The 14,375-nt window shown below is 40.9% G+C and overlaps 1 protein-coding gene across 14 annotated transcripts in view; it reads left to right on the top strand.

Moving 5' to 3' along the window:
• HEATR5A (HEAT repeat containing 5A) overlaps positions 1-14,375 on the top strand; it is a 126,359-nt gene that overhangs the window by 13,572 nt on the left and 98,412 nt on the right. For all 14 annotated transcript variants that reach the window (XM_075926962.1, XM_075926964.1, XM_075926967.1 and 11 more), the window contains 6 exons: positions 1,056-1,278; positions 2,585-2,796; positions 7,229-7,337; positions 8,295-8,444; positions 8,942-9,113; positions 12,315-12,475. In XM_075926962.1, the coding sequence (XP_075783077.1) occupies positions 1,153-1,278; positions 2,585-2,796; positions 7,229-7,337; positions 8,295-8,444; positions 8,942-9,113; positions 12,315-12,475 (930 nt within the window). In that variant the 5' untranslated portion in view covers positions 1,056-1,152. The remainder of the gene's footprint in view (positions 1-1,055; positions 1,279-2,584; positions 2,797-7,228; positions 7,338-8,294; positions 8,445-8,941; positions 9,114-12,314; positions 12,476-14,375) is intronic.

Below are 14,375 nucleotides of genomic sequence, written 5' to 3' on the forward strand. Positions count from 1 at the left end.
TCATTTCTCATTAATTAACTTGTAAGATAAATTGTCATGGTATTTAACAGGATTTTTTAACAGAAAAATCATCTCACAAGTTGAAAAATAAAATTATCTGACATTTTGTAGAATAAATTCAAGTCCCTGTGTATTACAGATATATGTAGTAGAGCAGTGCACTTGCCCTTTGTGTATGTGAAATGGGGTTTATATCCAGTGAAGGTATTAAATAATTATTTACATTATTTTTAGTGCCTGATAGTGAACTTCACTGTAGATGAAAAAAATTAATCACCATTGGGCATGAATGATTATAATTTGCCAATAGATGCTGAACAAGGTAGCTATCTTGAAATTCCAGCACACGTGAACTGACTACTTTGTAAAGAAACTTATACTGCATATTCTGTACTGTCTCTGGCTTTAATCAGCATGTTCTCTCAGTACTGTTAGTTTTTCTTCTGCATGAGCATAAATATCACCTAGTGCACTAGGCTGTTAAAAGGTGTGCAATTGGCTAATCGTGTAACTTACGAAAATTTCAGTGGTTACATGCAGGGCAGCAGCCAGCTTCCTGTCACCCTACACTGCTGCCTCTCTATCAGAGGCAGCTGTGTGGAGCAGCAGATAGTTTTCTAGAAGCTGGTGCATGCTGGGAGTAGGCTTTTAAGCCAGCTCCTCACACATACTAGCTCCCACCTGCCATCCCATGCTGTTGCCTGTGATACAGGGCGGCAAGTGGCTGCCATGGAGGCAGTGCATACCGGAAGCCAGATTTTTAAATTGGTTCACTGTGGGTACGGGCTCCCGCCTGCCACCCTGCTCCCAGGGAGCTGGCTGCTGCCCCCATGCTCCTGCCTCCGGGAGCCGGACCAGTAGTCCTGTGTAACTGTTTGGGAAACAGATAAACTGGTTACCTATTTAAACAGCTACACTCTTATATCCCTAAAGTGTACTTAAATAAATATTTAATATGTCTATCCATGTGCATTGGATACCTGAAAATTAGTGTTAATATTCACATGGTAAGAAATGTGGTATGATTCCTAATAACATTTATATTTCTCTTTTAGGATTTCAGTCTTCTGATTCAATCATGCAAGGAAAGTCTTGATTAGTTACAGCCTTGGGTGTCTTAATCTGTGTTTTTGAGGAGAGAGATTTCAAGGAATGGAGTTGGCTCACAGTTTACTCCTTAATGAAGAGGCATATAATCAGCTTGGTGAATTTCAGAAAGCAGAGTTCATTTTTGAATGGTTAAGATTTTTGGAGAAACTTTTACCGGTGACTAGCAAAGTAAGTGTAATATAATCAAAAAGAGATAATATTCCATAGAGACAACTGTTTTTCTCCATATTCCTTTACTAAGTGCTTTTATAATTAGGGTTAATTTTAAAGGTATACTTGAATAATAATATTTCAGATATTCTATATAATGTTCTTAATAAATTCCAAGCACTCCGAAACTTCAAAACATTGCTGAGAATTTATGTTCTCTTTTAGTAACAGCTCTTTTAATCTGATTTAAAATATTTCACGATGTTTCATATTTACTAGTAAACGGTGATATACCCCTTGGCTTTGAGCCTAGGCTACATTTGGGACCCTGCACATGGTTCTCAGATATCCTATGTTTCTGATCAGAGAGCTTTGTGATTAGCCTAAGCTCAGACAGAACAAACTAAGTATACATCAGATGGACATTCCCATCTCAACAAACACACACAAAACAAACACTTAGGCAAACAGCCAGAGTTGGGAGGATTCCTCACCAACTGTTGCACAATTCGGTAAATAAAAGGGAACCAGAGAGGAAATATGTTGGATGGAGATGCAGAGAGCCTCAAAATAATTATGCCATGATGTGCTAACGTTCACAACATCACACTGCTTCACCAAATTTTCATCACACTCTGGATCCTTTTATTTATGATGTGGTTCTCCAGCTCAAAGGTTACCACCACTGATCTACTGCCTAAACAGTAGCAGCACTAATACTTATTCTACCGTTTAGCCACTGAAGAGACTTTTAACCTTTTTTTTTCTTTTTATCATATACAGGAGTTAAAATAGAAAAGCAGCATCTTTCACGTTGTTTTGATTAAAAAAAACACAACCCCACACCACAGAGATACAGGCATACAGAAAATATGATAAATTGTTCATTTACATATAAAAATGGTTTAAAAATTAAAGTTGTTTAAAAATTACTCAGCTCATGCTTTCTCCAGTGTACATTTTCAGTAGTGGTTTTTCTACAAAGGTGCACTGTTGGTGTATTCTCTCATGAATTATCTTTAAGAGAAGATGGTGAATGGCACACAACAAGTAAGACAAAATTACAGTTTTGTATCAGAAGGATACAGCTGCTCTGATGCTGTTGAATAATACTAGACAGAAGTGTGTTCAGGGGAGAAGAATGAAGATGTAAGAATCCAACTGGCTCTCTCACATTTTAGCTTTTCTTCCATTCAGTGGAAAAGCTGGGTAAAAAATTGACTTTTTAAATTAAGCATGTCAAACTAGCTGAAAGTAAGTGATTGTGGGGATAAGTTAAAGATAATCGTACTGAAGGTTAACTGGTTGCCATTTTTATTTCCAGGCTGATGTAAAGGAAAAACAGAAGAAACTGATTGAACAATTAATATCTTTGTTAAATAGTTCACCAGGCCCTCCTACAAGAAAGCTCATAGCCAAGAACTTAACTGTACTTTATAGTATCGGAGACACTTTTTCTGTTTACCAGACAGTTGACAAATGCCATGAACTCATTCGGAGCAAAGATGATTCACCAAGTTATCTTCCCACAAAACTGTAAGTAAAAAAACCTCCAAACATAGAGCATATTTGTCTTTTTATATCACATCTGGTAAACCTTCACAGTCTTCTGAGCATTAAAAATAAAACATAATGTGAACTGTAAAAGCAATTTCAATTTACTCTCCTACACATCAGAAGAATAGTGTTTTATTTTTTATGTTTCATAAAAAAGCCTTTGGATGGAATGATAAATGATGTAGTTATTTTGCAACTTTTGATATGTAATTTCAACGTGATTTCCATCTTTGCAATTTTTCAATATAAAAAAAAATCAGCTGTACTTTTTACAGATAGTGGATCAGTATTAGATCAGTATCACCTTAGAGATAGACCATGAAAGTGCAGTCAACTTAAAATATCTTTTTTTCGTCTTTTTTTTCAGAAGTAGCTGTTCTCATAAATATGTTTTTAAGTTACTTAGGTTAGGCAAATGTAGAGAACATTTTTAGGAACTTCAGAGGTATGCTTGGCAATTGGGTGACCTAATGATAGATAAGATAAAATTCAGTGGAGAAAGCGCAAGATTAATATGAGTAACAAAGAACAAAAGTTCTAAGTTAACTGTAGCCACTTCGGGTATGTCTGCAGAGCAGATAGATACACACCTGTGGCTGGCCTCTGTCAGCCGACTCGGACTGGCGGTTTCATTGCTATGTAGACTTCCAGCCTTGGGTTGGGGCTGGAGCTCTGGGCCCTTTCTCCTTTGCAGTGTATTACACCCTAGGTTCTGGCCTGAGCCTGGAAATCTACACGGCAATGAAACAGTCCTGCAGCCCGAGTTCTGCGAGCCCAAGCCAGCTGGCATGTGCCAGCTGCAGGTGTCTTGTTGCTGTGTTGATGTACCCTTAAAGAAAACACCATATGGCGTGTCTGGCGGGGAGCACTCAGGACAGTTAATCTGAATTAACTGAAGGTATGCAATTCAAATGCTGTCTGGATGCTCTATTACTGTAGAATCTGCTGCTTAATGACCTGTTGTGCAGTCTGGTTATATGATATAGTCCTGCGTAGAACATTTAAGCTACGCAAGCCATGTATTGTGGCTACTCCTGAGCTGAACTATGTAACAAGGACAGGCCTTTGAGCTTCTGCACTTAGAAACACCTTTCCATAGAAGCTCCACATGACCCTGGCTTTCCTTGGATAGTCCAGGGGTATTCATTGAGTGAGACCGTATCTTGTGTCACATTCAAGTGGTGTTATGATAATTTCCAGTTATCATCTCCTCTTGCCATTAGCAGTTGTTGGTAATATGGTAATTCATTATGAGCCCCATTATGTAGATGTTTCAGTTAAGACAAAATAATATAGGCCTCTTAAAATACATTTCATTATCTTGTTTAAATACACACAGTTGACTTATTTGCAAGGTAACTAAGTTTTAGGCTAGCATTTTCAAAGGAGCCTAAGGTAGTTGGGTGCCTAGTATCCCTTGAATTTCCATGGGAGCTGGGTGCCTAGATTTTGTAGGGTCCATTGAAAATCCTGTCTTTATTTATGATTTACAGTACAACTCTTTATTTAAAAAAAAAAATCCCTACATAGACAGCCCTTACAGGTGTTTTTTTTAATTAAAAAAAAACAGTTATATAAAAATGAACAATTGGCAGTGTTGTGCTACTCAGTTATTTGTCATTGATGCTTTTAGTGCTGTTGGCTTGCATCTAAAATTTCAGTACAACTTTAAATGTATCATACACAGCTTTTTAGAAGACATCTCCAAGTATTGGGAGGAAAATCTTACAACATACTAAAATGGAAGGAAGGTTACATTAAGGGGATAAAAATAGTGCAGAATGAGAAGAAAATAGTCATTAAGAATTCTAAATACTGTAGATTATATACTGTAAACTTACAGGTTTACAGGCAGTCCCCGACTTACGCGGATCCGACTTGTGTCGGATCCGCAGTTACGAACAGGGTTTGCTGCCCGTCTCCCTGGTCTGCTGGAGACCAGCAGACCAGGGAGACGGGGAGCAAAGCCGGGGAGCACGCGGGCAGCGGACAGCCCAGACGCGCCGCGGCTGTCCCGCTGCTGGCGTCCTCAGAGGCTTTGCTCCCCGTCTCCCTGGTCTGCTGGTCTCCAGCAGACCAGGGAGACGGGGAGCAAAGCTGCGGAGCACGCGGGCAGCAGGACAGCCGTGGCGCGTCTGGGCTGTCCCACTGCCCCCGTGCTCTGCGGCTTTGCTCCGGACGCCTGTGGTACAGCAGCTGGGGCGCTGCCGGTTGGTCCCGTAGCACCGCTCTGGGCGCTACTGGACCAACCCGGCAGCACCCCAGCTGTTCTGCCCCAGGCATCCTGATTCAGCCACTGCTGGTCAGTTTCAGCAGCGGCTGAATCAGGACGCCTGGGGCAGAGCAGCTTGGGTGCTGCTGGGTTGCTCCAGTAGCGCTGAGAAGCGGCGCTACCGGAGCAACCCAGCAGCACCCAAGCTGCTCTGCCCCAGGCATCCCCAAGTCAGCTGCTGCTGAAACTGACCAGCGCTGACTACAGGAAGCCCGAGGCGGAGTTGCTCTGCCCCGGGCTTCCTGGAATCAGCCGCTGATCAGTTCAGCAGCAGCTGACTTGGGGACGCCTGGGGCTCTTAAGTTGAATCTGTATGTAAGAACTGGCGTCCAGATTCAGCCTGTTGAAACTGATCAGCGGCTGATTCCAGGAAGCCTGGGGCAGAGCAACTCTGCCTCGGGCTTCCTGTAGTCAGCCGCTGGTCAATTTCAGCAGCGGCTGAATCTGGATGCCAGTTCCGACTTACATACAGATTCAACTTAAGAACAAACCTACAGTTCCTATCTTGTACGTAACCCTGGGACTGCCTGTATTTGGAAGGTTATAGCTTTTTATTATTGCTCTCAGTCTTACATCCAGAGAGTATTAACTTCTCATGGCTGTTTTATTGTGGAAATTTTTCATGTAAACTTTGACACTATCAAACACAGAAAGAAATGCCTGTAATTAGAGAAAGGGAAGTAGCCCTACCCTGGAGGCAGACAAAGGAGTATCATATATTCTGTGCTCATGGTTCTTGTGAATTGCTGCACAGAAGAAGCTAGAATTTTTATGAATTCTGTATGCCATTGAAAAATTCTGTTAATGGCAGTGAATTAGCAGCAAACATAGTATTCGAAAATTTTCATTCCAAGAGGCCTATTCATATAATCTGTAATCAGAGGTGAAAATAAGGCCATGCACCCCATTGCACCTCTCCAGTAAGATCTGACAGGGACACTCTCCTGCAGGTGAAGGCACACAGTTCGCTTTCCCAGCTGGGTTCCTGCCAGTTCCTGAGGCTCCTGCTCAAGATGGTGCTGGCAGCCCTGTATGCCATGAGCAACAGGCAGGCAGGTGAAGCAGGCACATGAAAGGTGCTAGGAGGGGTGCGTTGTAGGGGAGGCGCATGTGCTCCCAGCAAGGTTCCCAGTGCATCTGAACTAGGAGGTCACCAATTAAATTAATAGGTAGCAGGTTTAAAACAAACAAAAGGATGTTTTTCTTCATGCAGGGCACAGTCAACCTGTGGAACTGTGACCAATCAGAAATCAGTCAAATGCCCCCAAAAAGTTTTCATCAAGAAATGATTATAAAGAAAATTTTAATACTGTTTTGTTTAATTCTAATATTCAGTGCTTAACAATTTTTGCTTTTGCTAACCAGAGAACTTGAAAGCATACAGTATTCTAAATCCGATTATTACTTATTTCACCATGGAATAATCTTAATTTTGGAGCCTGTGGGGCTTTTTTGGGGAGGGGAAGTTGTATTCACATTTTCATTTGCTTCTTTCTGTTCTTTCATCTGGTACAGTTAAATTACCAGAATTCAAAGCACACATGAACCTCTGTACTCCAGATGTCCCTAATGTGGGAATACCTGTAGTACGGACTCTGACAGGTGAAGGAGGGAGTGGCTTTGCACGCTGCCACTCTTCCTTACCCCAGCTGGGGGAATGGTAGTGCAGCAGTGTGCTTCCCCTGAGGCTTTTCTCCACCACTCATTCTCCTAATGACTGGGGGGAGGCGGAGTGGTGCCTGGCAGTAGTGGGGAATGTGAAGCCATGTAAGGGGGAGTGGGGTGCCAGGTAAGTGCCCCATTCCGATCCCCATTCAGCACACACCTCAGTGCCCTCCCTGGTCTGGCAAATTCTTTAATCCAGCACACCCCATTTCTCAGATTAAAGAGGTTCAAGTGAACTAGAATATATACTATCTTTGGTGCAAGTGCATAACGTACTTTCAAAGACCCTTTTTCCTGATGTAATCCATTTGTGTACAAGACATTTCTAGGAAGTTGTAACACCCAGTAGATATTTGTGTTCAATGTTTTTTTAAATTAAGTGTAAAAATGTTTAAGTAGGTCCATTGTTTCTTCAGTTCTTTAATCTCTCTCTGTTGCATTCATCTTCACAAGTTTGGATCTGCTTTGTTTTAGTGCTGCAGTGGTATGCTTGGGCTATTTGTACAAAAAACTGGGGAGAATCTTGGGAAACAGCTTTACTGATACTGTGGGGAATGTGCTTAAAGCAATGAAGAATGCAGAGGTAAGGAACCACAAGTTTAAAAGATATTTGCAGGTAAAATTTAATAGGCTGAGTTGACTTGAAGAATGATGAATGGGACAAGGTGAATGTTGTCAATAAATCACAAAGTTCCTGGAATTCAGAATGCCATATAAAAGCACTATCTGAAATCCAAAAGAATTGCTAGAGAATTTGTTCATAATGATATCAATTGAGAATGATGAATCACAATTACTTACGTGTTGTCTTGGGAAAATACAGTTTTGTATCATTCATAAAACACGTGGGCTACGTCTACATTGGCCCCTTTTCCGGAAGGGGCATGTTAATTTCAGAGATCGTAATAGGGAAATCCGCGGGGGATTTAAATATCCGCCGCGGCATTTAAATAAAAATGTCCACCGCTTTTTTCCGGCTTTTAGAAAAGCCGGAAAAGAGCGTCTACACTGGCCCCGATCCTCCGGAAAAAGCGCCCTTTTCCGGAGGATCTTATTCCTACTTCAAAGTAGGAATAAGAGCCTCCGGAAAAGGGCGCTTTTTCCGGAGGATCGGGGCCAATGTAGACGCTTTTTTCCGGCTTTTCTAAAAGCCGGAAAAAAGCGGCGGACATTTTTATTTAAATGCCACGGGGATATTTAAATCCCCCGCGGATTTCCCTACTACGATAGTTGAAATTAACATGCCCCTTCCGGAAAAGGGGCCAGTGTAGACGAGCCCCTACACAATAAGTTTGTGAAGTGAGCATTGGAATAAAAAGTGTATCTTAATCCTTTCCAGTAGAACTTAAAAGAATAGTTCTTTCCTTTTAGTTATAAAGATGTAGAACAAATTACCTGCTTTAATTCACTTTACCATGAATTAATCTCTAAGAATAAAAGTGCCAATATATTGCAAATACGTTCAAATAATCTGCATTTTCATTTTTAAGGTTGTTTAATGTTGTAAAATAATATTTACAGTTTCTTTGTGTTTTATCAGTCTCAAGGTCGTTATGAGATCATGCTTAGTTTGCAAAATATACTGACTGGATTAGGACCTGCTGCTACACCATGTCACAGAGATATTTACAAAGCTGCTCGATCATGCTTAACAGATCGCTCTATGGCAGTTCGCTGTGCAGCTGCTAAGGTAAAGTGGCCCAATAACTCACTGTTTTAAGTAGTTACTTTTGTAAAATACATTTGTTGAAATAAAAAATTAAGATTTGCTCATAATGCACAATCTTCAATTGGAAAAATGTATTTCTAGCAAACAGAAAAAAATAGTTCTGGAGTTTTTCCCAACAATATTAGCACCTAATTTTGTTTTCTGTGCACCTGAAGTTATGCCATGTAATGTTATTCCTTCCAAATATGATTTGATAAGATGTTATCATATTTCTCCACAAATAGTTACTTCCAGAAGAATGAGTAAATTTAGATTGCTAGGAAAATGTCTGTGTTGATAATGCAAGTAGATTCAGTTCCCTTGGATGTCAAGGACTGTACATATTTGTTATTAGACCCACTTACCTTCTATGTATTATGTTGCGAGCTAAAATTTGTATCAAAGGTATAAGTGACTTTACACACTATTGAGTATTTATAGTGAATATATTTTTCTTTCCTTCCACCCCATTTGTCTAGTGTCTTCTTGAACTTCACAAAGAGGCAGTTTTTATGTGGAGCACGGATATGGATAATGTTGCAACCTTGTGTTTTAAAGCATTTGATGGTTCCAATTATGATGTGCGGATAGCAGTCTCAAAGCTTTTAGGCACAGTATTGGCTAAAGCTGTGACATATAAACAGTCAACAGGTAAACATATTTTGTTTTTCAGTAAGAATTTAGCAAACCTATATTAGTTTTAAAATGATGTATAATCATTACACCAAAATGCAAACACCAGATTACTTTGCTTAGATAAAGAATTCATGCCACTCTTCTTTGCTGCTTTTTACAGCATTATTATGATGCAGTCCTGTTTTTTTTAGTTAGATCATCTACTTCTGCATTAAAAAAAACACATCCAGGGAAAATTTACTTGGAAATACAGTTTAGCTCCATGGTTTTTTTTGTTCCAGAGGGTGAAGGAATTCTCAGCTACATGAAAATGTGTAGTGTGGCTTGGTAAGGATACAAAACCCAAGGAATTGTGGGGATGCCTGGTTATATAACCCCATGGATATTGGTGCATCATCTCAGAGTGAATGTCCTCCAAACTTGTTAGTTCTCCAGTCAGATATAGCAATGCAGCTGAGGAGTACTCTTATTGAGTCAAATTTCTATAGTGTGTAAGCTACGAGTCATTATGATTTTTGTTGTTGGCCAACACATTAAATTATATGTAACAATACTTGAATTAAAGTTCTCCTAAAACAAAAAATGTTCCTTGAATTTTAAACAGAGATGATATAAATGGAAACATCTTTTTTAGAATATACATCTTTTACAACTGAGTATGGTACAAGCTTACTGTTGGATTAGCTCACTTAAGAGGCAGCATCAGTGCTTTTAATCCAGATTCCAAACTGCAGAATTCTGTAATCCTGTAGTCCTGACTGTGCTGGTGGTAGGGAGCGCAGCCCCAGTGGGACTGGCGCAGTGGGGAGCAAGCCCTGGTCAGGGCTGACAGCAAGGAGCACAGCCCCAGCCATGGCGGGAGACAGCAGGGCCAGCGGCCTGGAGCACAGCCCCAGCCAGGGCTGGAGGCAGTGGAGCCAGTGTCCTGGGGCACAGCTCCAGCCAGGGCTGGTGAGATTGGGAGTGCAGCCCCACCTGAGACTAGCACAGTGGGAGAAACAGCCACCGTCGGAGCTGGTGTGGTGGGTGCAGCCCTATTTGGGGCTGGAAGCAGTGGGGCTGTCCCTGTCCAGGACTGGCGTGGTGGGGGATGCAGTCCTAGCCAGGACTGGATGCTGCGGGGCAGGCAGCATGGAGTGCATCCCTAGCTGGGAACAGACCCTGACCTCCTCTCGTCCAGCAAACTCTGTGGTTCGGGACCCCTCAGGTTCCGAGGGTGCTGGACAAGAGAGGTTCAACCTTTATAACCGGATCAAGATCAGAATGTGTGAATCTTTGACCTACACTTTTGATTTCAGAAGAGGCCTTCATTGTCATAAGTTAGGAAAGAAGTGTAATTAGGGAAGAAATGAAAGAATCTAATTTTGATCAAGACTGGTTTAGATGCTTTCAGTATTTTGGAATTGAATGTGTTTTTGTGCACCCATTCTCCCTTCTAAATTAAGGTTATTTACTGGTTTATTTACTGTTAAGTATCTTGTAAAAAGAACAACAGGGTTAAAGAAAACTGTGATTTTTTTCCAATTTAAAAAAAAGTCTTCTAAATTTTTCTCTTATAATACACATTATCCGCAGACTGAGTACATTTGCCTTGTTTTCTTATTTATTCTTTATGAACAGTGTGGTCATAACTACCTGATCTTAGTACTTTAGTGAAGGGTGCCTGAGAAAGATAGGTAGATCTTCGTCAGAAATGTCAAAGTTAGCCACGTGTTGCTTTCTCTACTGCTGTTTTCATTTTTCAGTCAATATTTTCTTAAGAATATTTAGGGCATCAAGTGTCTTGTCAAGTACACTAGAGAGAGAGAATGATTTGTTGTGCTCTTGGCCATGGCATCTGTTTTTTTATGAAATTAAATCCTACAGCTCGTCTGTCTTCTCTGAGAGCCTGCTGTTTCACTTCTAGCATTATTTTTTTTTTTTTTTGAATGAACATGAGAATTCTTCAAAGGGAAGGAAAGTTGTAGGGGGAATGTTAGATGACAGCTCTTACAGCATTGAACCACCTAGCTAAGTTGTGCAGGCAAGGGTTCCCCCAAAGTCAGTGGTGCCAGTAGGCCAGTATGGTCTGGTAGGCCACACAAGCAAGTTATTTTTGGCTAGTATGGCCTACTGGAAGGACTCATTGCTGCTCCTCGCCAACCAATCTACTTAGTTGTCGCATCTCTGTTCATGGCTGGCACCTGGGGAGCTGGGGGCAGGACTGCGAGTGCTACAGCAGCCAGAGGAGCTGCTGGCAACCTACTTCTTTCCTCACTGCCCCTCCAAGTGGGGAAAGGAGCAGAATTGACAGTCTCCCCTCTCCCTTTCCGTGTACATAGGTGCAGCAGCACCGTGGAGGGGCAGGGACTGGGAGTTCTGCTCCTTTCCTGGTGGGAGCGGCAGCAGGAAAAGGCACAGAACTGCCAGCAGCTCCACCCAGTGCCATGCTGCCTTTGGTCCTCTTCCCCGCTCCTCAAGGTAACGTGGGGATTGGAAGAGAGGGGAAGAGTATGGGGGTTCCTGGCTGGGAGTGAGGCAGAGTTACGTGGGCAGGTTATGTGGTCTCCCTTAGCTGGTGTGCTTTCCTCTCTTATACTGGTAAGAAATGTTGTTGACTTGCAGCACAGTCCAAAGTGCTGATTTAATAAAATCAGACCAAAAATATGAAGCTATTTAATAATTCCCAATATCAGTAGTGATCTAGGGACACATTTAAGGTAAGGTCACTTTTGTGGCTTTAAGACCCTGTTGTGCAAAAATGTTAACATCTTGATTTGATTGCTATCTAGGAACAAGTGGTTCCTACTGTGGTATTTTCAGGAAAATTGAACAGCAAAATGTTTATCTTGAAGGAGTTCTGAATTTAGGATGGCAGTATTTCCATGTATTTCTAGATGATATTAATCAAAGGCAGGGGCGGCCCGAGCCATTCGTGCACCCCGGGCACCGGGAGCGCGGTGCGGCCCCCCTCTGGGCGTGTGGCATCCCTGGGCACCCGGTGCATGCGCGGCCCTGCCCATGCCTGGTCCGGCAGCCCCAGGCAGCGCCCCCTACACTGGGATGCCCCGGGTGGTAGCCCGAACACCCGTAGCTTGGGCCAGCTCTGATCAAAGGGGTCTGAATTCTCAGAGCTTTGATTCTGGTTTTATGATGAAATTTTCATGCAAAGATTTTGAAACTTCCCTTTACAGACATGTGTGGTGTTTTGTTTTTTAAAATACATTTTATGTTTAGCATCCTCCCGGCAAAATCTTCGCATAATTTGTCTCGAAGAAGCCCTGCAATTACTAGGAACAGGATTTCTTCGTGGGAGTGCTGGATTTCTTCGAGCCAGTGGTGATATGCTGAAAGGAATCAGTTCTGTCAGCAGAGATGTTAGAGTTGGAATTACTCAGGTTTGCATTATATTATATATTGTTCTATTATTTTGGTGTATTTTTTTTAAAAAAAAGCTGTTTTGTTGTTTTGTGTACTTGCTGTTTGTGACAGCAAGTATGAAATAAGATTTTAGTGTATCATTGCATGGTCTTATGTTGAATTACACTGAAATTAGTAGTATACAACAAAAATTGCATGAATGTTGATGATGTATCTTTATGTTTTAGTTGAATTCCAAATATAACCTTCTATTTACTGTGTTTTGGAAATTGCTAAGAGGAAACATGAATGTGGTATGGAAGCCACAAGTAATAGGACTTAGTATTTTGGAGCCCTTTTAGTATAATTTTTATATTTAAAATTTGAGGAATAAATTGCTTCATGTTCTTGTGGCTTTTTTAATTGAGTTGTCCACAAGTTTGTTGACCCTCTCAAAGAACTCTAGTAGATTAGTAAGGCATGATTTCCCTTTATAGAAACCATATTGATTTTCCCCCAACAAATTATGTTCATCTGCGTCCCTGACAATTTTATTCTTTGCTTATAGTTTCAACTAATTTGCAAGGTACTGACGTTAGACTTACTGGTCTGTAATTGCCAGGATCACCTCAAGAATCTTTTTTAAATATTGGTGTCATGTTAGCTATCTTCCAGTCATTAGGTACAGAAGCTGATTTTAAAGGGTGGGTTACAAACCATAGTTAATAGTTCCGCAGTTTCACATTTGAGTTCTTTGAGAACTTTTGGATGAATGCCATTTGGTCCCAGTGACTTCTTACTGTTAAGTTTATCAATTTGTTCCAAAACCTCCTCTAATGACATCTCAATCAAGGACAATTCCTCAGATTTGTCACCTAAAAAGAATAGCTAGGTTTGGGAATCCCCTCAATATCCTCAGCAGTGAAGGCTGAAGCTAGGAATTCGTGTAGCTTCTCTGCAATGACTTTATCATCTTTGAGGGATCTTTAGTATCTCGACCATCCAACTGGTTGTTTATGCAGCTTCCTGCTTCTGATAAACTTAAAAAACATTTTACTATTACTTTTTGACTTTTTGGTTAGCTGTTCTTCGAACTTCTTTTTGGCTTTTCTTACTATATTTTTATACAAAGTTTATGCTCCTCTCTATTTTCCTCACTGGGATTTGACTTCTGCTTTTCAAAAGATGTCTTTTTATCTGTCACTGCTTCTTTTACCTGAGGGTTAAGCCTAGTGGTGGTACTTTGGTTCTCTTACTGTGTTTTTTTTAATTTGGGGTGTACATTTAAGTCAGGCCTCTATTATGGTATCTTTGAAAAGTTTCCATGCATCTCGTAGAGATTTTACTTTTGTCACAGTACCTTTTAATTTCTGTTTAACTAACTTCCTCATTTTTGTGTAGTTTCCCATTTTGAAATTAAATGCCACAGTGTTGGGCTGCTGAGGTACTTTTCCCACCACAGGGATGTTAATTTTTTTTACATTATGTTCACTGTTTCCAAGTGGTACAGTTATATTTACCTCTTGGACCAGATCCTGTGCTCCACTTAGGACTAAATGAAGAATAGCTTCTCCCCTTGTGGGTTCCAGAACCAGTTGCTCCAAGAAGCAGTCATTTTTAAGGTATCAAGACATTTTATTACTGCATCTTGTCCTGAGGTGACACGAATCCAATCAATACTGGGATAGTTGAAATCCCCCCTTATTATTGAGTTTTTTATTTTGATAGCCTCTCTAGTCTCCCTTAGCATTTCATAGTCACTATCACTGTCCTGATCAGGTGGTCGATTCTATATCCCTGCTGCTATATTCTTCTTATTGGAGTGTAGAATTACTATCCATAGAGATTATATGGAACATTTTGGCTCATATAAGATTTTTAGTTCATTTGATTCAACATGTTCTTTCATGTATAGTGCCACTCCCCCACCAGCGTGAC

Source organism: Pelodiscus sinensis, chromosome 4 (assembly GCF_049634645.1).
Source record: "Pelodiscus sinensis isolate JC-2024 chromosome 4, ASM4963464v1, whole genome shotgun sequence".
Lineage (NCBI taxonomy): Eukaryota > Metazoa > Chordata > Testudines > Trionychidae > Pelodiscus > Pelodiscus sinensis.